The sequence below is a fragment of the Puma concolor genome, chromosome B1, assembly GCF_028749965.1.
Source record: "Puma concolor isolate L17-30 chromosome B1, mPumCon1.1.hap2, whole genome shotgun sequence".
NCBI lineage: Eukaryota > Metazoa > Chordata > Mammalia > Carnivora > Felidae > Puma > Puma concolor.
This window is the reverse complement of record NC_141670.1, coordinates 75,415,027-75,437,075: the sequence shown is the minus strand read 5'-3', so window position 1 is coordinate 75,437,075 and position 22,049 is coordinate 75,415,027. Positions and strand designations below refer to the sequence as shown.

Below are 22,049 nucleotides of genomic sequence, written 5' to 3'. Positions count from 1 at the left end.
AGTATTTACAAGTTTCTTTTCTTTCTCCACATTCCTTTTCTTGTCTTTCTTCCTTTCCTCCCTTCTTTCTTCATTTTTTTCTTTCTTTCCTTCCTCCATTTCTTTTAGAGTTTTTTTTAATCCTTTTGGGATTCATTTAGATGTAGGACTTTTTAAAAAAAATCCTGTGTCTTTAGCCAAGTTGCCCTAATATCAATTACTGAATAATCCATCAATTTCACCAATGATTAAAAGCCGTCTTTGGGGGTGCCTGGGTGGCTCAGTCGGGTAAGCATCCGACTTTGGCTCAGGTCATGATATCATGGTTCATGATTTCCAGCCCCACGTTGGGCTCTGTGCTGACAGCTCAGAGCCTGGAGCCTGCTTCAGATTCTGTGTCTCTCTCTCTCTCTCTCTCTCTCTCTGCCCTATTCCATTCACAGTCTGCCTCTCCCCCTCTCTCAAAAATAAACATTAGGGGCGCCTGGGTGGCGCAGTCGGTTGAGCGTCCGACTTCAGCCAGGTCACGATCTCGCGGTCCGTGAGTTCGAGCCCCGCGTCGGGCTCTGGGCTGATGGCTCAGAGCCTGGACCCTGTTTCCGATTCTGTCTCTCCCTCTCTCTCTGCCCCTCCCCCGTTCATGCTCCGTCTCTCTCTGTCCCAAAAATAAATAAAATAAAAAAATAAAATAAAATAAACATTAAAAAAAATTTAAGCCATTTTTATCATATTATTTTTCTTTTTCTAGACATCATATATTATTCTTTTGATTGACCGATTAATTCTGTTGCCCATACCATATTGTTTAAAATTCTGCTATAGGTCAAATACTCCCTATTTTTATTTTCCAAAATTTTCTTAGATATCAATACATACTTATTCTTTTGGAAAAATCTGAATTATTTTGCAAAATTTTCAACAAACCTGCATTGGGATTTTGATTGGGATTAACTTAGAAGAAACAAACATATGTATTTCAATTTTGGGTCTGTCCATTTATTGAAGGCCATGAAAAATGTCCTCATTTCTTCTTAAAGTTTTATAAACTTTAAGGAACTTGCTAATAGCTATAGGTTCTGTAATATACATACCCTTTTAGTTTATAGCAAGTTGGAAACTGATACAGCAAGTCCATATTAATTAATATGTGAATGCCTTTATTGGTACTAGGTAATTGCTATGGACTGAATGTTTGTCACCCTCAAAATTCATACACTGAAGCCCTAACCCCCAGTGTGATGGTACTTGGAGATGGGGTTTGGGGGAGGTAATTAGGGTTAGATGAGATCACGAAGATGGGTGCCTCATGATGGAATCAGTGCTCTTGTAAGAAGAGACAAAAGAGATCTCGCCCCCCGCCCCCATGCTGGCACAAAGAGGTCATGTGAGCATATGGTGAGCAATTGACTGTCTACAATATTTTGCTGAAATGCTTTGCATAAGGAGCAATTCAGGAAAACTTGAAAGTTTCTAAGTCACCTTATTCCCTCATTCAAAGTGAAAATGTTTTAGTTCTACAGATAAATTGCGTATTCCTAGAAATGTTGAATTCCCTATTTTATTGCATCAAAGAATGTCAATGGGAAAATCGTCCTTGGTATTTAGTGACCACAAGGCTAATATCTGAGCATATCTGGAAGTAGTAGCACAGAGGTGCCTTTCTAGTCATACCTTATAGTTGGGGAACACTTTAGAGTTTGCTAAGTGTATTCATCTGCATAATTTTCTTTCATCCTCCGTAAATTCAAATGAAGTGTCAGTCTCATTTTATGGGTGGTACAAACTGCTATTTGGAGAAATGAAATGTCTTTTGCAAGGTAGCACTGAACTGGACTAGATTTAATTTATTCCATTGAAGGATTTTTTTTTTCTGAGAACTTAGTGATGTACATTATGGTCCCCCAACCTAGGCCTTTCTCTCCTCCGATGGTAGGAATTCCTCCCAGCTACTGGTAGCTTCTTGGCTGCCTTATGCCATGCTGTACTTGGCTAGGTAGCTCTAGGTGACCCCAAAGATCCAGCCCACCACCGGACTCTGAACCTGTTGGCAGATGTGTGTGCTGCCTCCCCTAAGGGACAAACCTCTCTCTGCCAGTCTCTATGGAGTCCCTACTGAGCCAATGATTGAAAAAGGACCTCCCTTCACATTGGAGGTGTTTGCTTGAGAAGCTCTCCTTCAATTCTCCCTCCACTATTCCCCGCCCCCCTGCCAATTATTCTGCTTTGTATACAGTAAATGGGAGGTTTTACACTTGATCTTAGGTCCAGATGAGAAGCCAGGCAGGAAACATAAAACCTATAGGCCTTGGTTTACTCATTGTCCTACTTTATCCTGAACCAAACCTTTCACTAGTGAAGTGAAACAGTGTCCTAAATTCAACATAAGATTTGTTGCTTGATGAAGCAGACAAAAGGGAAAAACATTGCTGTAACAGTAAAAATTTATATAGCAAGAACAATAAAAACAATACTATATTTAACTGAAAAGCAGGTGAATTGCTAAATGAAGTTATTTTCTGAAAAGACAAGTGACATTTAGTCCCAACTTTGTGCTGATTATGTATGGAGAAGATAAATCAGGAGTGAGGTATGCAGGGATTGTCCTGGGAAAAGTAAATTAAAAAAAATTTTGTTCTGGGGGCACTTGGGTGGTTCAGTCAGTTAAGCGTCTGACTCTTGAGTTCAGCTCAGGTCAGGATCTCACAGTTGGTGAATTTCAGCCCCTAGTCGGACTCTGTGCTGACAGTGCAGAGCCTGCTTGGGATTTTGTCTCTCCCTCTCTCTCTCTGCCCCTCTCCTGATCGTCTGCACTCTTTCTCTCTCCAAATAAATAAACATTTTAAAAAATTGTTCTGAAAATAGTTTAAATGTATATAGCTTGTAAACTACACAGAAGAGTATACAACATTAACAACTTAAAGTTTATCTTTAAATTTAAATATGCAGGCATCTTTTTCTAATTCTCTATAGGAGCCTTATCTTCCTTTATCACCTTTAGATTTATTATGCCCCAGAAATAAAAAAAAGGAATGTCATATAGGAGAAAAAACAGTAGGTACTTTCAGCATTTGGACATTAAAGTTGTTTCAAGTATTTTTGTTTGAACTCCCCTAAAGCCTCTGTTTTAGAGTGGTACAGGATTACCCACTCACAAGGTCCCAGTGTTTCATTATCTCGGTGTTCTCAGGAGAGATCTCGGGAACAGAACTATTAGCATAGATCCAGCATATTCTCTGAAATATTTCACCCTCGGGTCCCTAAACTCAAGGGAAAAAAACAACAGAATTTTCTTTTACAGAGTAGAGAAAAGAAGCAGAGGGGTGTATAGTTAGAGGAACATAGGTCTAGGTGATAGGGAACTACTGCATTTTGGGTTTGGTTCTGAGATTTTAACCAAGTTATCTTTTCAGGTTTCAATGTCCTCACCTTACCAAAAATGGAGGTAATAATTCTTATGTCACAGAATATCTGGAATGGTTAAATAAGAACATTTGATAGTAAGATGGTATGAATGAAGTGGAGAAAGAGAGAGAAAAGAATTACTGAAGGCTGGATATATGCCAGGTACTCTAATTACAGCCAGGGCTCTTAAGAGAGATTAAGGGCCATGATTTAGGTACACAATTCCAATCACGCTAAAATTTGAAATCAAATCATTAATTAAAATGTTTTCAATTAAGCTTAAGTAATCTATATTTCACTCTATGAGAAATTTCCTTCAGCTTAATATATTTTTAAGGCTTACTATTACTAAATCTCAAAAGCAGAGTAAATCAACAGTGGAAAATAAAAATGCTTTCTATAAATATTTCCTTCCAAATGTGTCTTATGTTGGCAGACTAATAATTCATAATAAAAATAATCTGTATAATATTTTACACTTTTCCAAAATATTTTTCAAAGGGTACCCTAACTTATATGTAATACATTAAATAAGCATGACTTTTAAAATGTAACAACAGAAAAGTCTGACACATGATATTTTTCTAGTTTTAAAGACGATTTTATGGATGGAGAGTAAATAATTTCATACAGTATTTTCAAATATTCTATAGACAAAACTTCCTCAAACAGAAATTTAATACAATTTGAAAGAAAAAAAGATTAAATATATCAAAATATGCTGAAAACACTCAGTTTTTCCTGAAAATAAAATTCAGTAAAATCAAGAAATAATTAAATATTATAGATTAAAAGTTTCAGCTGTTAAAATTAGAAACATAAGAACCACATAAGATATTTTCTGTTTTAGTAACTGCATATATATCTTCATATATACTTTTCAAGAGTAATCTTATTAAAATATATTATAAGAATTTAACAAATGTTTCAGTAATGTATTTTTCTATTAAATGTATACACATACATATAAATATTTAGGAAGAAACTATATCATCTTCTGGTTATAGATGACAGAAAGAATCTGATAAGGTCATAGTCTTTCATTTGACCTTATATAGAAATAACTGGAAAGTAGTGAGACATATATTTTTAATCATTTTGGTATATAATTGGGTCAGGTTTTATTTTCAGTGCTTATTCATAATTTCCTGTTAGCAAGATACGCTAGTTACAAGAAAAATAAAGTAATTTAAAATTAATACTTGATATGAGGCTAGAATATATGTCTTTATAAAAATAAATATCTAAGTAATAGATATTTTATTTCCTAGACGAGGTAGATAAATTAAAATATTCTAGAACATGATCTATGCTTTAAAAAAAAAAAGAGAAAAATAGCAATCACCAATTCAACCTGTATGAATCAAATAGCTGGAGAGTTTTCTATTTTTGACATATGTACCATATATTTCAAGTACAAGGCCTCTGTAATACAGTTTCTACTCCCCAAAACCTTGGTAAGTTGAAATTCATATTTTTCATTTATTTACTCTTTACTTAATCTACCTAGGGCAACTTTGCTATTCAGGTCAAAGACATGTGCAATTAAACTAAAGATTGCTAGTTTTTAAATTTTTTGTGTTTAAGTGGTAGTTTCCCTTCATATACCTTATCTAGTAAAATACATTAGGAAAAGATGTTATACCACAAATAATTATTTAGATGATGAGTTAATAAAAATTTCAAGGTCTGCTAAAGAATTATGAAGCTCCTCATTCATATCTTGACTTCTAAGAAAACTTTTAAGAGTATCTAAAGCAGTTATGGCCTCATTTTTTGATGGTAAAGGGAGCTCAGTTCCTAGAGATCCACCATCATCCTCTTCATCAGAAGTATAAAGCCCAGTTTCATCTGATTTACTCTCTTCGGTCCATACAGAATCACCTTTTGGTGCCGCTTCGCACGTCTCCAAATCATCATCGAGGGCAGCATACTCTTCTAGAGATAAACCTTCAGGAAATTCCACACCTGCTGCCTGAGCATGGGCAACCAAATCAAGACCAGTGTCTGTCTCTGCATTTGTCTTGTCACTTTCTCCCTTTTGAGATTTGAATCCTGCCTCTTCATAGCTCTTAACAATAGTCTCAGGGGTTACAGCCCTCCAGCAAAGGTGCAAAGTATCAACTGCGTCTAGTAGGGAAAATGTAAATTCTTTGCTGCCTTCAACAGAGCTTAAAAATTTTTTGATAAGACAATGTCGATATTTGATTTTAAGGCTTTTAATAACACCTTGTTTCATAGCTATAAATTTGGAAGATACACATGATGGAAAGAATGCTAACTCAATGGACTTTAGGTTCTTTACCTCTGGATGTGAAGGAAAAGAATCAACAAAGATCACCACTCTTCGTTGCTGGGCTTGAAATTTCTCATCGAGCTTCCGCATCCATTGTTCAAACACATCTGAGGTCATCCATGCCATCCTGTTAGCTTCATAACACACAGGCAATGATTTTATACCTTTGAAACAATGTGGATTTCTGTGTTTTCCAATGATGAGCAAAGGAAGTTTCTCTGAGCCATCCATGTTTGTCCCAACCACTAGAGTTATTCTGTCTTTGCATAACTTTCCAATCGAGCAGGTTTCTCCTTTAAATGCAAATGTATTTGTAGGTAACATTCGATAAAGCAGCCCAGTCTCTTTTATATTAAAAACATTTTTAGGATGATAATCATTTAAATAATAAGGAAGTACATTTTGGTGCCAGACAGTTGAAGGGTCTACTGAAACACCCGTAGCTTCCACAGGTTGAGCTCTGAATACTAAACCGTACCTGGATTTAAAGCGATCCAGCCAACCGTTACTGCACTTAAAATCATTATGTCCCAGTTTCTGTGCAAAATCATTAGCTTTTAGACGTAGCATTGGGCCATTAACTGGTACATTTAGACACTGAGCAATTCGATACCACCTCATTAATGCCTCTTCCAGATCTGTGTAAAAAGCAGTTCTCAGTCTTTTTCTCTTTGGATCAAATCTCAGAGATTCAAAGGCTTCTAGAACTTTGTCTTTATTCTTCATAATAGAAGACAGTGAATTTTTCTTTATTCCATATTCAGCTGCAATTTCTGCCTTTTTCTTGCCACTTTCTACTGCGTTTATAATGTCGATCTTTTCTTCAATGGATAAACTTTTCTTTTTCTTCACTGTTACGGGCAGAGTCGAGGCATCCACAGAAGCTTCTGCCATCTCAACTGGTGCTTATGTAGAGATTTCCCGTCTTTCTGGTGTCTGTTTCTTTAAATTTCTTTTCCAAAATGATACAAATTGCTGCTTTCTATCCCGCTTCATATATTAAAAGTTGGCAAGTGTCTATTAGTCTTAATTCTCAGGAAATTGAGATGTAAATATATTTTTTCAAAGGTTCTGAATAAGGAAAATGTTATATGCAACTAGAATATTTTAGAAGAGAAACTTCCTTCCCAGGACCTGTGCGGCTCAGTTTATAGTTTATTCGGAGTTCCAGAAGTCAAGCTAAAATAGAAATCTCATTATGTCAAACCTGTCCAGTCCTGCTGATATATTTTTGGAACTTCAATCCTTTAAGATGATCCATTTTATCCATGCACACTCAACCTCCTATTAATTCTCCACAGAAGGCCTCAGAGATAAGAAGGAATAGCATTCAGTAATTTTCATGCAAAATGTTACCCATTAATTTCCAAGTCTCTTCAGGGTAGAGAAGGAAGTGGTAGACTCCTTCTAGGACCTGACGGTATATCTTCTGCCTCTTGAAAATGTAAAAAAAAAAAACAAACAACTTATTTTAGCAATTATGTGTCAATCGAATATCAAAAAGAATATTTATACTAATTAGTTATGCTTTTCATAATAAAGAAAAGAATGGGACCATGTTTCTGAAAATATAATAACCAAAGCTTCCAGGAGAAAGGCTTACCTCCTCAACGGCCTCGGTAAAAAGCCCTGTAGCTTTGCTCTATGCGTTTGAATTCTCACTTGCTTTTGAATGTTTTGTAATATATACTTTCAAAATAATTCAGACAAACTTAATCTGTTTTAAAAATGGGCACTTACCAAAATTAAAAAACTAAAAATTATGCTGGATAGATCTTTGGTGGCTATTTTTCACATGAAGTCATAGCCTGCCCCCTCTGACTCCTCTAAAAGAAAAACATAGTCAGACAGTAGTCACAAGGTTCAACTTTTAATAGCACATGGGAGACAGTGTCTCCTTTATAGGAGTCTGGTAGAAAAGGCTTCACTAAAAATCAAAACAAGTGATTCGATTACAAATTTTAGAAATCAAAGTCTTATTTTATCTAAATGCTTACAAACCTAGTAACTTTTCCATCAACTTGACACACCAGCCAGACGTGCAGAGGCCAGAAATAGTTGACAAAATGCATAGGAATAAGCAAATTCTTACAAGGGTATAAAGCAGAAAAAGACCTAGACTAAGAGTAAGAAGGAGAGTGACCATGGGTCGTACTTAATGTCTCAGGACCTCCACTTCCTTATCTGTAAAATAGAGCTTATTATAGTGTAAGGATATGGGCTTTGGTGCCAGCCACACCTGAGTTGACAAGTGATTCTGCCATTTAGTACTTACGGGATCCTGGGTAGATTACTTAACCATTTGAAGCTTCAGCTTCCTTGTTTGTAAAATAGGTGTAACTACAGCCCCTACCAAACAGGGTCATTGCACATTCAATGAGATTCAACGAGAGAGTGTGACGTGCTCAGCACAGTATTTAGTACCTTGCAAAGTGTTCAGTGAATGCCTGGTCATGATCTCGTTATCATTATTTTCTCTCTAACGTCCCTTTGGCTGTGTCAATCTACACAATTCAAAGATTTTACAAAATCCTACTTGCAAACTGAAGCAAGAATCCCACCTTAAACATATACTGAAAGCAGAGATCTTCTTAAATCAAACAGTACTGTGAGAACAGTCACATGGACCAGATAAGCTTGCCCCTACCTTCCCAGGTAGCACCTACTATACCAGAATCTACAGGCTTCGGGCCTACTGCAGGCCAAGGTAGCAAGCTAATTTGATGAGCAGGTGTTACTGCTGTGTGATATAGTGTGGGCACTCCATTCCTCTAGTTTTTCTCTTCTCCCAGGTTTCAAGATGTCATATGCATTTTTTGCACAAAATTTTTTGACAAAACTTTTTGTCAAAATTCCTCCGCCTTTGTTGTCTAAAAAAAGTTAATTTTTATCATAGGAATTACAACCAGTAAAGGATTTTCATTGTTGTTGTTGTAAAAAGACCTTAATAATAATTATGATAGCCCAGGGCTTTATTTTCCAAACACCTTTACTTCCTGTATTTCAAACAACTCAGGAGGAAGATAAAACTGAATTTCAAAGCTCATGTAGTTATAACGTGGTTGAGGGCACTAATATAAAATCTACCATTCTCTTCACTATATTACAGTGCCTTTGGATCACACTGGTGTGGCCTCCTTTGATAATAGTTGTACACTCTGTGTCCCCAGCACCCAACCAAGGCAGCATTTGCAATGCCTATCCAAAACCCAACAACAACAACAACAACAAAGCAACATCAAACCTCTACAGAAGAATAGGCCTTTATGAATTCTGTGAACACAAATAGCAACCATATCCCAACGTTAGGGTGGGCTGACCTTTCTAAGTAAATAAGCTTTGCGCATTCAATTAAAACAAACAAACAAAACAAATTTGCTCATATATGGGACCTCCCTATACATATTTCTGCAATTCCCTGTAAATCTACAATTACTTCAAAATAAACATTTTTTAATTTTTTTTTAAATTTTAAAAAATTTAGAGAGAGAGCATGCAAGTGGGAGTGAGGGGCGGGGGGGGGGAACGTGGCGGGGGAGGGAGAGAATCTTAAGCAGGCTCCACGTTCAGTGTGGAGCCTGACATAGGGGTTCGATCCCGTGACCCTGAGCCAAAATCAAGAGTCAGATGCTCAACAGATTGAGCAAACCAGGTACCCCTCAAAATAAACATTTTTAAATATCTTGCTCTTATTGGGAAGATACCAACCTTTAGAAATTGAGGTAGCAAGAAACAATTTTTTAAGACAAAACCACACAGAACTACTCTCCAAGAGAAAAAGGGACTCTCCCAACTTCTCCCTTCCTTCTTTCTTCTGTTCTTTCCTTACTTCTTCTTTTCTTCCTTCCTTCCTTTTTTCCTTCTGCCTTATTTCATTTGTTAGAAATAAACCCTCTCATCTCAAATAACAAGGATTAGAGAAAAAATAACTTGAATTTCCTCCTTCACTCCCTCTTAAATAAAGCAATATAATATACACAGAGATTAGTGATTATCTTGATCAAACTGAAAATAATGATGTTCATTTAGGAAGATCTTAGTTGTTTTCTGAGAGTTAACAGTATATATTTCCTTCTAAAACAAGAGTGAAACCTATAATTTTCCATGGTAATATACAACATATGTTTATACCCGAAACAACCACATTTCTGATGCTGAGCCAGACAAGCCAGACTTTTTTTTCCCTAGAAAAGAACAAGGCACCAATACTGCTTAACCAATGAAGCTAACATTTTCCATTCTCGCACAGTATAATGTCTGGGATATTTCTTGCAGGGAGTAATGGCAGTAGCTAATATTTCTCAGAAGTACCCATTCTCTCAATTATGCTCATTAATCATTCTACTCCATGAAAATATTATAGCAGGAAAATACCGTACACATTAGATACTATTTTCTCCATGTCAATGGTAAAGCTACCTAAAGAAAAAGAATTGGCAAGTCACTAAAAAAGACTTACCAAGTGAACTCCAAGTAAAGGAAACAATAATCAATTCTACTGGTAATAAGAGAAATGTAAATCTTCTTTCAAACCAGGAGATACCCTTTTTGTTTTTTGTTTTTGCCTACCAGAATGGCAGTATCTAGTGTTTGCCAGAATATAACATAGGTTATGAGGCGGTATATAAACAGGTACAAAGCTTACAAAGGGCAAATTAGTAACATGATACAAAAATCTAAAAAATGTGCATCACTTTTATCCAGCAAGTCCATGCCTAGGATTTTATCCCCAGATAATAATTTGAGATGCAAAAATAATCTAGCTTACAAATGTATTCATTTCCTATTTCTGCATTTAGTAGCTTAAAACAATACCCTCTTATTATCTCACAGTCCTGCAGGTCAGAAGTCCAGGTGAGCTCAGCTGGGTCCTCTGCTTAGGATCTCACAAGGCAGAATCAAGATGTTAGTCAAATGGGACTTTTATCTGGAGGTTCTAGGGAAGAATCTGCTTGCAAGTTCATTCAGGTTATTTGCAGAATTCAACTTCGGTGGTTGTAGGACTGAGGTCCCTGAGTTTTTGATGGCTGTTAGCAGAGACTGCTCTCAGCTCCTGGAGGCCTCCTTCAGGTCCTCGACTGTGGCCCTTTTCATTTCAGCAACAGAGAACCTTTCTCCTGTCAAATCTCTCTCATGCTTCGAATCTCTCTGCCTTCTCTGGTGCAACCAGCAGGAGAAAACTCTCTGCTCTTAAAAGGCTCATGCAATCAGTTTAGGCCCATCCAGATTATCTCCCTGTTGATGAACTTAAAGTCAACTGGTTGCTTCTGCAAAATCCCTTGTACATGTAAGAAAACATTATAATGAGAATGATATCCTATCATGTTCAAATGAGAGGGAATTATACAAAGTGAGAATCACTGGAAATCATAGAATTTTACCATACAACAATATTCCTCCCACTGTTGTTTTAATTACAGACAAAATGGGAAAGAGCCTAAATGTGTAGCAAAAAGGATTAGGTAAATGAATTAAGAAATATATATGCTAAAATACTACTGAGCCACTGAAGGAGAGTATTTAATGATTGGAAGAAAATTCCATAATATATTCAGTGAAAAAAGCAAAATACAAAACCGTATGCCAACAAAACCAACATACACTGAAAGTTACATGAGGACAGGGGCTCATGGCTATTCCTACCGTGTTTAGTACTCAGCAAACAGTAGGTTCTAAATCACAATTTGTTAAATAAATGTAGAAAAATATATATTTATAGAAAAAAGACATTGACAAAAATGTTCAGTGTTAATTCTAGATAATGGAATTATGGATAACTTCAGTTTTTTTCTCTTTGTAGTTAAAACAATTTCTACTCTTATGTTCTTTTTTTTTTTAATTTTTTTTTTTCAACGTTTATTCATTTTTGGGACAGAGAGAGACAGAGCATGAACGGGGGAGGGGCAGAGAGAGAGGGAGACACAGAATCGGAAACAGGCTCCAGGCTCTGAGCCATCAGCCCAGAGCCCGACGTGGGGCTCGAACTCACGGACCGCGAGATCGTGACCTGGCTGAAGTCGGAGGCTTAACCGACTGCGCCACCCAGGCGCCCCACTACTCTTATGTTCTAATCATACTACTATTCACAGGCTTCTTAAATGTTCCATTTATCAGTACCCTCCAACACAGGGTTTGTTTCCAGAGAATTACATTGTGCAATCATTAACACAACATGTCTCCATGAAAAGGGAGCTGATGATAGAGAGTGATAAAATTATTGTGACATTACCAGAATCCCCCTAGAAAAGATTTGAAGGTAGCACCTCTTACTTTCTCTTGAGAAAGTGTTATTTGTAAACAATATAAAGTATTTAACATCTAAAGCAAAGAAAAAAAGTCGAATGCACATTTAATTCATTCAGAAAGGAATAGTATTCTTTAACCTGTTGCCCTCTTTCCTTCTTGGTCAATAAATGAAATATAGGCCGTCAGAGTTCCCCATAAGCCAAGTGAAAAAGTGGCACCTGATTTTGCAAGAGCTGAATAATAGCCAATAGCAGTACAAAGGTAAATGAGTAGAGAATCCCCATATCATAAACATATATGGCAGACAACTATTACCTTTTTTCTTACCTCTCCAAACACAGATGTCAATTTAGAGAAAAGTAGTAATCTTCTATTCTTCCTAAAGAGAATGGGCAGGCAGAATTCCCCAAACTCTAGGGCAAAGAAAAAGAGAGAGAGAGAGAGAAAAAAAAAAGAGAGAAAAGAAAGAGAGAGAGAGAAAGGAAGGAAGGTAGGTCTCCATCTAAGCAGAGTTAGATTTAAAATAAGAACTTTCTGTTAGAATCAAAAATTTCCCCCAAATCAAAAAATACCAGCTTCTGCTTTCTTTTTCCAAAATAAAGTTCATAGTATTTCACTGTGTTCCATCACCAGCTGAAGTAGCTTCCAGTGTTTTCTTTGAGCCAACCTACATTCTAATTTCCCTCGGAGCAGCAGAAGTCATGGGAAGATTAATCCTGTGTGTCGCCCTGTACTATGCATGAGGACTAATCACGCACAGTACCAGAAATGCACTGACCAAGGTACCTAACATGATTAACAGCACCTTCACTAAACAGAAATGAGGATGAGTTCCAAGTGGTTCCAAGTCCATCAGAATCTCTAGCAAAACCGCCAGCAGCTGCCAAGGAAACTATCCAGCTAAGGACAAATAATTAAAGCAAGCGTCCACCCTTCCAATGCAAGAAACACCTCTGAGCCTAACAATTTGATAACTAGACGGATTCTAATGAAGTTAAACATTCCCGAAATCAAGAGACACCTGGCAGGAATCGTTAAGACACCAGCCAACTCAGTCACGTACAGGTCATTCAAGCACGACTAAGCTCAGCCATGCACCTCTTCCTAGTCACCCTTCCAGAACTCTAAGAATACTTGCACTTTGCTACTATGCTCCATTCTGTTCCTATACAAGAACGGCAGTAATTATTCTAGATTGGGATCCTTTTCTTACAATTGAAAAGACTAACAGGATGGCTCTAAACAGAAAACTCCACAGTGGGCTATAGAACTGAAGATACAGTTTAAGTGAACTAGCATATATATTTGCTCTTCTCTTTTGTTAGGGACAGAGCCACTTAAGATAATGGTCCTTTATACATAGATTTACATTTTGGGACTTGAGTACTGTTTTTGTCAGAGGAAGTCTCCTGGAGATCTCAGCTGATAAATATTGTTACTCACTTCTGACACATTTGCGTTGTCGTGGGTATTAACCATTTATGGCTATGGGGAAGATATTTGTACAGGGATATACGATTCACTATGCTGAAACTCCCTAGAATTTGTAAAGGCAGAATTCTGCCTTCGGGCACTTAGCCACTAAAAATGTATCACCAACTAATATGACAAATAAAGGAGGTAAGAAGTACGGTCTTTAGACCGTAAATGAATGGTAAATTCTACGGAATGCACTGTTACCCTTCGCATTTCTACAAGTGAAGTGGTAAAAATGAGCACCCAAGGCTGTCAAAGGAAATGCAGTCCGGAGCCTTGAAGGGGGATGAATGTGGATGGATCAACTGTATGTACTGTAGGCAAACGAGCTTCAGGTATGTCTAGCACCACTGCACAGCCATACATTCCCTCCATTCAGTTCCGGGGATGGGGAGAGTATCCAAAGTACAGGTTGGGGTCTCAACTTAGTAAACTACAAAGGGCTCTGAGAAAAAGGATTGTTCGGCGGTTTCCGTAGAGAGGGCAGTGATCTGCTTAAGAAGAAATGGGACGGGCAAATAAAGCAGAAATCAGTCATACGGATAAAGAAAGAGGAGCAGGAAAGAAAAGTATCCGGGATCCACCGTTAGCGAGAGAGCAGTGCAGAAAGTGATCACAAAGACAGCAAGTGACAAGAACTAGGGGATGCCAGGCTTGGGGGTCTGGTCTTCCTGAAGTGGGTGGACGTGAGCGACGCAGCCGGAGTGGGGCGCTCCAGGCACTGGGGAAGCGATTGTGGGGCGCCCGCATCCCGTCTGTTCCCTTAACCCCGCATTCCCTCCACCCTCCCACCCGCCGCGGTACTGAAACAACCTTCTAAGTGCTCTCCAGCAGCTGAGAAGGAAGCTTTGGCTCTCCTGTGGTACGCGTGGCAGCGAGCTACGTCCACCTCCACCATCCCGCCGCCGGCTCACCATCTGCAGGGGGAACGCCTAACGCGTGAGGCTGGGGTGTATAAGTAAGAAAGAAGGGATGCTGAGGGCTTCTGGAGACCTCCGACCACTCAAGACCAGGCCCGCGCGCGCCCTTCCGCAAGCTCTCAGCTCTGGCAGATGCATCGGGACCCGCGCGCACACCCCTCTGTGATTCGGCCGGAGCCAGAAAATTACCCGGGCAACGGCGCCGGCGGAGCCCCGGATGTGGTTGCTAGGGCCGCAACGGGAGGGGCGGGGCCAGCCTCCAGGAGTGGGGCGGAGGAGGCCTCAAGGGAAGCGCGCTGGCACCACCGAGATGTGGCTGGGCCGGGCCAGATTGAGGGAGAGAGAGGCCGTCCAGGGCCAAGGACAACGCTACTTCCGGTCTCCTCACTTCCGGCTCCGCTGCTCTCTGTGCTGGTGCTGCAGGCCGGGTTGAGAGGCAGCCGGTCTGTGTGTCCTCGGCGGTTGGTCAGTGTGAGGCGGTGACAGCTGCAGTTGCTCCCCGCCCCCGAGGATCCGAGGTGCGTGGGGGGAGGGGAAGAAGGAAAAGGCCTAGGTCGCGTTTCCGCTCACTTCTTGCCAGGTTTGAGGCTATTCCGGAGAGCAGCGGCAAAGATAATCCTCGACGTGAGAGCTGCCGGGTTCCCCGCAGACAGGTGAGGGCGGTGCTGGCCCGCCGGGAAAGAAGTGGGAGGGGGGTGGGGGTGGGAGGAGGAAGGCTGGTCTGAGGTAGTTGGCGGGGGTGGACACATTGCTTGTGGAGCTTGCCATTCCAGACTTTTCACTAGACACTTCTGCCCCTCGTCTGTGACATATCTGCCCAAGTATTCGGCATTTGGTTTCTGCCCCGACCCCCGGTGTCCCGGAAACAGCGGGTGGAAAGGGAAGACTGGCCCTTGCAGGGCTGCGCCCTCTCATCTTTGCATGCATTGGGTGGGGAAAAGGGGTGGCAGGATCCAGGTCTTTCTCGGCTAAGTCTCGAAGTGGGCCACCTTCAGGTTTGGTGTCCAGTCTTTATGTTTCTCCTCCGCTCACTGCATCCCCTACTTCCTCTCTCCCGCAGTGAGAGGAATGGAGATAGTTGGTAGTCCCTCCAAGAAGTTCACTGGGCAGTGGTGCAGGGAGGAGCCTTGCCTAAGAAATGTCCCAAGTCTGACTGTGCTTGTGAGGACGGCCAACGAATGCTGGAGTTTGGGAAGGAAGTCGTGCTGTCGTCTTCTCATCCGTTCCTTTTTGCCAAGTTACTGTTTACGTGTCTAGGAAGAGGAAAGAGGTTTTTGTTCTGTTTTGTTTTGTTTCAAAGAACAGCTTCTAGACGTTTTCCCTTTTACTTTATTACTTCCTTTGTTTTGCTTTCATCTCCCTCTTGTACCCATTGATCTCAAAAAGTTTGTAGTTGATACTTCCTACAGATCCTTAAGCCACCCCCTGTTAGGATTTCTGTACCCTCCCTTTGTTTTCTCCTAAAGGACATGATCTCTCTTACTTGGTTCTTTTTTTGTTTTAAGGTTTATTTATTTACCTTAAGAGAGCGCGTGCTCGAGCACGAGTGGGGGAGGGGCAGAGAGAGAGGGAGGGAGAGTATCTCAAGTAGGCTCCGCGCTCAGAGCTGGACTCTGGGCTCTGTCCGACCAGGGCGAGATCATGAACTGGGTCACACCAAGAGTTGGATGCTTAACTGACTGAGCCACCCAAGCACTCCATCTAACTCAGCTCTTATCTGATAAGGAAAACTGGAATATTTACAGGACTTTTCATAAACTTGTGCTTTGACCTACAGGGGTGTGCTAACATTAGCCATTTAATTAACTTCATTGGCATGGAAATGTGCACCAGAATTGGTTTTGTTAAAACAGTGCTGTGTTAAGGCTGCAGGCCATTTCATTGCTGCTGTCTCAGAGTGACTACAATGGACTGTGTGTTAATACTGCTTTAACTCTACTTTTCTTGTTTGTCCCATGGTTTTTTGTTTTCCTTGCTCAACATGACCAACACCCTCTCCCAACCACCACATCTAATGCTCATTACCTGAGAAAATAGAAAATATTTCGGATTTTATTTTTTGTATGAAAATCTCTGCCTCAGTTACTTTCATTCCTTTTCAAATTGATAAATTAGTTTGCCTTAATCATGAGTTACGCGTGGGGTCCATGGTCTAGAAGTCTGTAACTTTCAGGGGTCTTCCTCATCCCCACCTTTTAAAGTATGTGCAGTTTTGTTTGAATGCATTTTGGAGGGAGGTAGGGGGGATTGTCCATTTTAAAAAAACCAAATTCTTAAGAAGTACATAACCTCCAGATAGATTAAAAACTATTCCTTAGTGTCTTGTTTAAGTTAATGACAACTTTTTTTTGTGGAGCTTTTTATTTTTTCAAACTGTAAATAGCTTGTATTGGGAGAGTAGAATGCAGAGATTCTAGGCTTTAAACTGAAATCTCTTAACTACTTCAAAACATTTGCGTTTCTAAATTCCTTCCTAGACCTAGAGAAGGAAGTAAGACTGCCTACTTACTTAGTTCCTGATTTGTGGTTTTGAGGTTTCTTTTTAGGGATAGCTGTTTGTGGCCAATGCTGCGGAGATCCAATGGGTTTATAAGTTAATGTGTTTATTATTATTTAATACGTATTAAATATCACCATCCTACCTGGTACAGTTCAGAATTAAAAAATTACATTTTGGTTATCCTATGCTTTCATTTTCTTGTTTTTTACTTGAGGCATTATTTTAGACTTTGGCTTTGCTAGGAATGGCAAATAAGATGGTTTAGTAGTGTGGTTCATAACTTTTGGTATGTTGCTGCTTATCTAGTCATCCCCTTTCCCTCTAGTCTGTATCAGGTATTTTAATGATTGTTCTTTCATGTAAAAAAGTTAGTATCCTTCCAAATGCAGTACGAGTTTAGAGTGTGTACTTGAACTTACCGATTTGGTTGCCAAGTGTTTATTGGTCGAGGGTTGAAGTTGTAAAATGTTTGACACTTGCAGAAACCTATACAGCTTGTCATAAGCTCATGCAGAGCAACTAGATTCTTCTCACAAAGAGAACTTCCAGCTGTCTAGCATCCTCACTTGGGGGAGAAGAAAACATAATTTCATAAAGAGAGGATTATGCTAAATTAGCTTCTTTCTAAAAAGGTAATGACAGAGTCAGAAGATAGGTTATATCTGACACCATACCAACAGTTAACATTTGTTTGCTTACTATGTGCCGGGCCTTATGCTAATTGCTTTATGTGATTATCTCATCTAATCCTCACAGCAACTTTTACAGGGTGGCTAAAATCCCCATTTTTATAGATGAAGAAACTGAAACTAAACAATTAACTGAGGCCAAAGGAATCTGCTCAAAATTACACTGATGGAGCCAGGATTGAACCTAGTAGTAGACTAGTCTAGTCTAGACTGCTTCTGCTGTGTTTCCGTTACATTGTTTTTGGCATGACTTCGGGATATCTCACTTGATTTCTCTATCAGCTATTAAGAAAAGAATATGTTTTCCCTTAATAATCTTCAGTAGATGAACACCTTGTTGAATGTCCTATCTAAAAGTATGACCAAAAGAAATGAACTTGGAGAAAACTTATGGAGTGTTATTTGGTAGAGTTTTCCCATCAGGATGGATATAAATCTGTGTGTATATGGAGTGTATGTGCATTTATGACATGAAGAGTGGTAAATGAGAAAAAGGTTTTAAGTAATAAACTTGGCTTTGTGAGATTCTGGAGGTATAAATACATTTGAGAATGATCAATTTGGGATGGAGAAAGGAATAAACTCAGGATGAAGGAAAGAATAAGAATAAATTCAACAGGGAATTTAAGATAATATGGCCATGTATGAAAAAACTAACAATGTATGTACACACTGGAAAGAGTAGTTCTACATAATGAAAGATGATGATTTAGGGACCATGACAGTCTAAAACTGTGCAGCAGCATTAGTTCTAGGATGTATGAAAAAGACTATAAAACGAAAGAATCTGAAAATAATCTTGTTATCTTTGGCCTACTACCTTTAGGCAAACATGGAAGCCACTGAATTCTCAGATTCTTGCAGATTCTCAGCTGTTTTCTTTTTCCTTTATTCCTTTTCTCTTTCTCCTATCTCTGATTCTCCTCTTCTCCATGACTTCTAAACCTTTGTCTTGCGGTGGTCATAGATAGGTGTTACTGGAAATTGCTCTAATCTTTTGTGAAAATATGGCAATATCTTTGCCATATTCTCATCTAAGAGTTTTTTATTTTGTTTCATTTTTGTATATCTCTGATAGCATTGGACTAAACAGCTCCTTGATCTTCTTTAGCCCTTTAGGGAACTGCGAGGCACTGTTTTTGAAGCAGGATCATAAGAACAGTGGAACTTGTGATGAAGCCTAAGTCATACAGAGGAGAGAGTCAGTTAGCCAACTCCAGTTTCTGCTAGCATGCGATAGTATTTTAGAGCAAGGCTTCCAAATTGTTCTGCATCATGGCACACATAGAAAATGATTATATTTGTAGGGCAGACTATATTCAGGCTCTCTCTGGTTCCCTGAAGGCTGAGGGGGCAGTCAGTATTTCAGCACATCTGTAATTCATTCTCGGCATACTCGTTGGAAAGCTTTGTCTGGGACAAGAGGAATATATTACTCTTTGTTTAATACCTTCTGTTTATTTAGCATCTAATAATTTACAAAGCACTTTGATATACTCAGTTTTATATACTTTCATATACTCAGTTGTCATATACATAGTTTTATTCTAGCCATATCAAGTGGATATGATAATATTACCATGTTAGAAATGAAGAAATTGAGATTTTAGCTAAAGTGCTTTGTATAAGGTCACACACCTAATAAGGGATGGATCAGGAGTTCAAATCCCAGGTGGAAAGAGTCCCTAGGGGTTAAATCAGTGGCATGTAGCCTCCAGGATGGCCAGCCCCCTATCTGTTTTGTTTGAGTGCTACTACCTTCAGGGCATGTAGAGCAGTCCTAAGTCCATAATAGTTGTCGTTTATTAAGTGCTACTTTGGCTAGGCATTATGCTTTATAGATACTGTATATTAAGTATTCTTATTTTCTATTAACAAATGAAGAAACAGGTACACAAACCAGCGGAAGTAAGTAGTCCAAGGTCACCGGCGCTGTAAAAGGAGAACCACAGACTCACAATCTCAGTTGCTCTACTCCAAAGCTTGTACTCTTTTCGTGATAGTGACTAAATGATTTCATGACATTGTGGGGTACAGATTGGGTTCCAGTTAAAGTGTGTGACATTAGTGGCAAAGGGTGATGGTAATAAAGGGAGACAGGCGAGTGGACTGTGTTTATTTTTGGCAGGTTCAAGGTTGAGTTCCAGAGATAGTGGCTGTCTAAAAGGATTTCCGAGGTGTTTGGAGATGGGGGTGGGAGAGAAGAGTAATGGGATAAAACTCAGAGAATAACTTGGGCCATTGTGCTACAAGTACTTCTAACAAAAGTGTTAAAAATACAGATCCTCTTCAGATACGAGTAAATGTTAATTGCAGATTATTTCTTAAAGATACATGTACAGATTATTTTTATTTTGTTCTTTCTGTATTTCCTAATTTTTCTATGTGGCATATTAATTACTTTTAAAATTAAAAATATGTTTAATTACACAAGTAATATATATTCTTGAAACTAAAATTCGAATAATGTGTTAGGCAGATGGAATGAAAGTTTCTAGTGCTCTAATCCCTCTATCACCCACAACCACTCACAGTTAATTTGCAGGGTAGTTGTTGGGGATTAGATGAAATAGATGAAGAAGTTCTAAACCAGCTCTAATACTGTAGCCACTAGCCACGTGTGGGTATTTAAATTGGTTAAAATAAACTAGGATTAAAAATTCAGTTCCTCAGTCACACCAGTCATATTTCAGGTGCTCAGCGGCCACATGAAGCTAAGCGGCTACTTTATTGGACAGCACAGGTATAAAACATTCCCAACAATGTTCGCCAGCCATGCTAAAACCTTAAAATACTGCATGATTAGTGACATAATTACTGTACTATTGAACCAAGATTTTAAAAAACTCTGTATTTCCCGTGGTGCCTAGCAGTTTTCGTTTTAGCTGATGAAATATTATTGCCATGTTCTCTCTCAGCTTTTGTTTTAATTAAATCCAGATGGTCAAAGTCTAATGTTTTTCTTGGATATTTGGGGATTATAGTTAGCTGCTTTTCTAGGCTAAAGACGACAGCTTTTCTAAGGGTGTGTTTTCGATCTCCTCTGTGCTCTAGGCCTGTATATCTTGCTTCCTTGTTGGCACCCTCTGTTGAATATATTAAAGTTCTCTCAAATACAATATGTTTACAACTAAATTGATTTCCCCCTCACTCCCACACAAAACAAAACAAATGTTCATTTTTCTTTGCTCCTTATTTCAGTGAGTGACTCTATTATCTTTCCAGTTGTGCAAAACAGAAAATTAGGAGTGATCCTTAATAACTCCCTTTCCCAGTTACCGTCAACAAGTTTTATTACTCTTACTTTTTGAATATCTCTTGAATCTGTTTACGTCTTTCCATTTCCACTGCTACCACTTTAGTTGTTACCATCATCTTGCCTGAAATTTCTATAGTAGCCTCCATTCGTCTCTGCTCACTTCTATTTTGGCCCCTCTCTAATCCATTATCCATCCTGGAGACATAGTGGCTTATTTTGAAACCGTATCTGATTGTCACTTTTCTCTCCTCCCCAATTTTTCTATGACTTCCCATTGCTTCTAGGATAAAAGTAAAACTCCTTAACAGTGCTTAACTCACCCTTGCCCTCCAGCCTCATCATTTACCATGTTCTGCTTAACTCTCCACTTCAACTATGCTGGCCACCTTTTAGTCCTTTGTACTTGTCTTGCTCCTTGCCATTACAAGGCTCCTTATTAGCTCCTAACTATCCTTCACACTTCAACAGAAGTTTTGTTTCCTTAGGGAATACTCTAACCACCCAGATCATACATTTACCACAGTTACAGTTTACATTTTGTGTGTGATTATATGCCTCCAAACTCCATGAAGATAGGGACCAAATCTTACATTCTTTTTTGGCTTGTTCTTAAATCCCTATCTTCTAGCTCAGTACCTCATGCCTAAATATTGCTTGAATTTCCAAGTATATAGTATTAAAGATTTCAGTTCATGAAGTTTTAGACTACAGGATTTTGAATATAACTATTTTTAATATAGTAGTTAAAATAGTAGTTAAATTGAGTTATACTGTTTCTTAAGTGTATGAAAAATCTTAATATAAGTTTATATTAATTATTAAAAACTATTACATATAACGCAGTATTCTTAGATTCTTTTATAATAAACTCTTATTTTAGAAAAATTTTAGATTTTTAGAATTATTGCAGATAGTGTAGAGATTCCTGTATACCCCATGCCCAGCTTCCCCTGTTATTAACATACTGCATTAGTGTGGTACATTTGTCACAATTCATAAACCAATATTTATATGTACTAATGTTTGTTCAGATTGCTTCAGTTTTCTCCTAATGTCCTTCTTCTGTTCTAGAATACCACAGTACATTTAGTTGTCATGTGCCCTTTTGGTTTTGACCAGTTCTCAGACTCCTTGATTTTGATTATAAGTTGATAGTTGTGAGAGTTACTGGTCAAGTATTATGTAGACTGTCCCTCAATTGAGATTTGTCTGATGCTGTTCTTAGGATTAGACTGGATAATATGTTTTTGGGAGGAAGACCCACAGGAATAAAGTGACATTC

General features: G+C 38.7%; 2 protein-coding genes across 13 annotated transcripts in view; one reads left to right on the top strand and one right to left on the bottom strand.

Annotated features, from left to right (window-relative positions):
* Positions 1 to 4,173: 4,173 nt before the first annotated feature.
* TIGD4 (tigger transposable element derived 4) lies at positions 4,174 to 14,522 on the bottom strand. Of its 4 annotated transcripts, none has more exons than XM_086704097.1 (2): positions 12,239 to 14,187; positions 4,174 to 7,112 (listed from the first exon to the last, which is right to left on the bottom strand). In XM_086704097.1, exon 2 carries the CDS (start codon positions 6,569 to 6,571, stop codon positions 5,036 to 5,038), a length of 1,536 nt encoding a protein of 511 aa, XP_086560223.1. In that variant the 5' UTR covers positions 6,572 to 7,112; positions 12,239 to 14,187; the 3' UTR covers positions 4,174 to 5,035. The 4 variants fall into 4 exon arrangements, with proteins under 4 accessions (XP_086560223.1, XP_086560222.1, XP_086560224.1 ...); XM_086704096.1 differs by having other exon boundaries at positions 12,251 to 14,187; XM_086704098.1 differs by lacking the exon at positions 12,239 to 14,187 and adding an exon at positions 7,418 to 9,192.
* Positions 14,523 to 14,655: 133 nt separating this feature from the next.
* Positions 14,656 to 22,049, top strand: part of ARFIP1 (ARF interacting protein 1) — a 129,410-nt gene continuing 122,016 nt past the window's right edge. Inside the window, exon 1 of one of the 9 annotated variants that reach the window (XM_086704100.1) lies at positions 14,656 to 14,837. The gene's annotated coding sequence lies outside the window, so the exon portion shown is untranslated. Of the gene's footprint in view, positions 14,973 to 22,049 lie in introns of all 9 variants that reach the window. The other 8 variants (XM_086704102.1, XM_086704106.1, XM_086704103.1 and 5 more) reach the window with 8 other exon arrangements.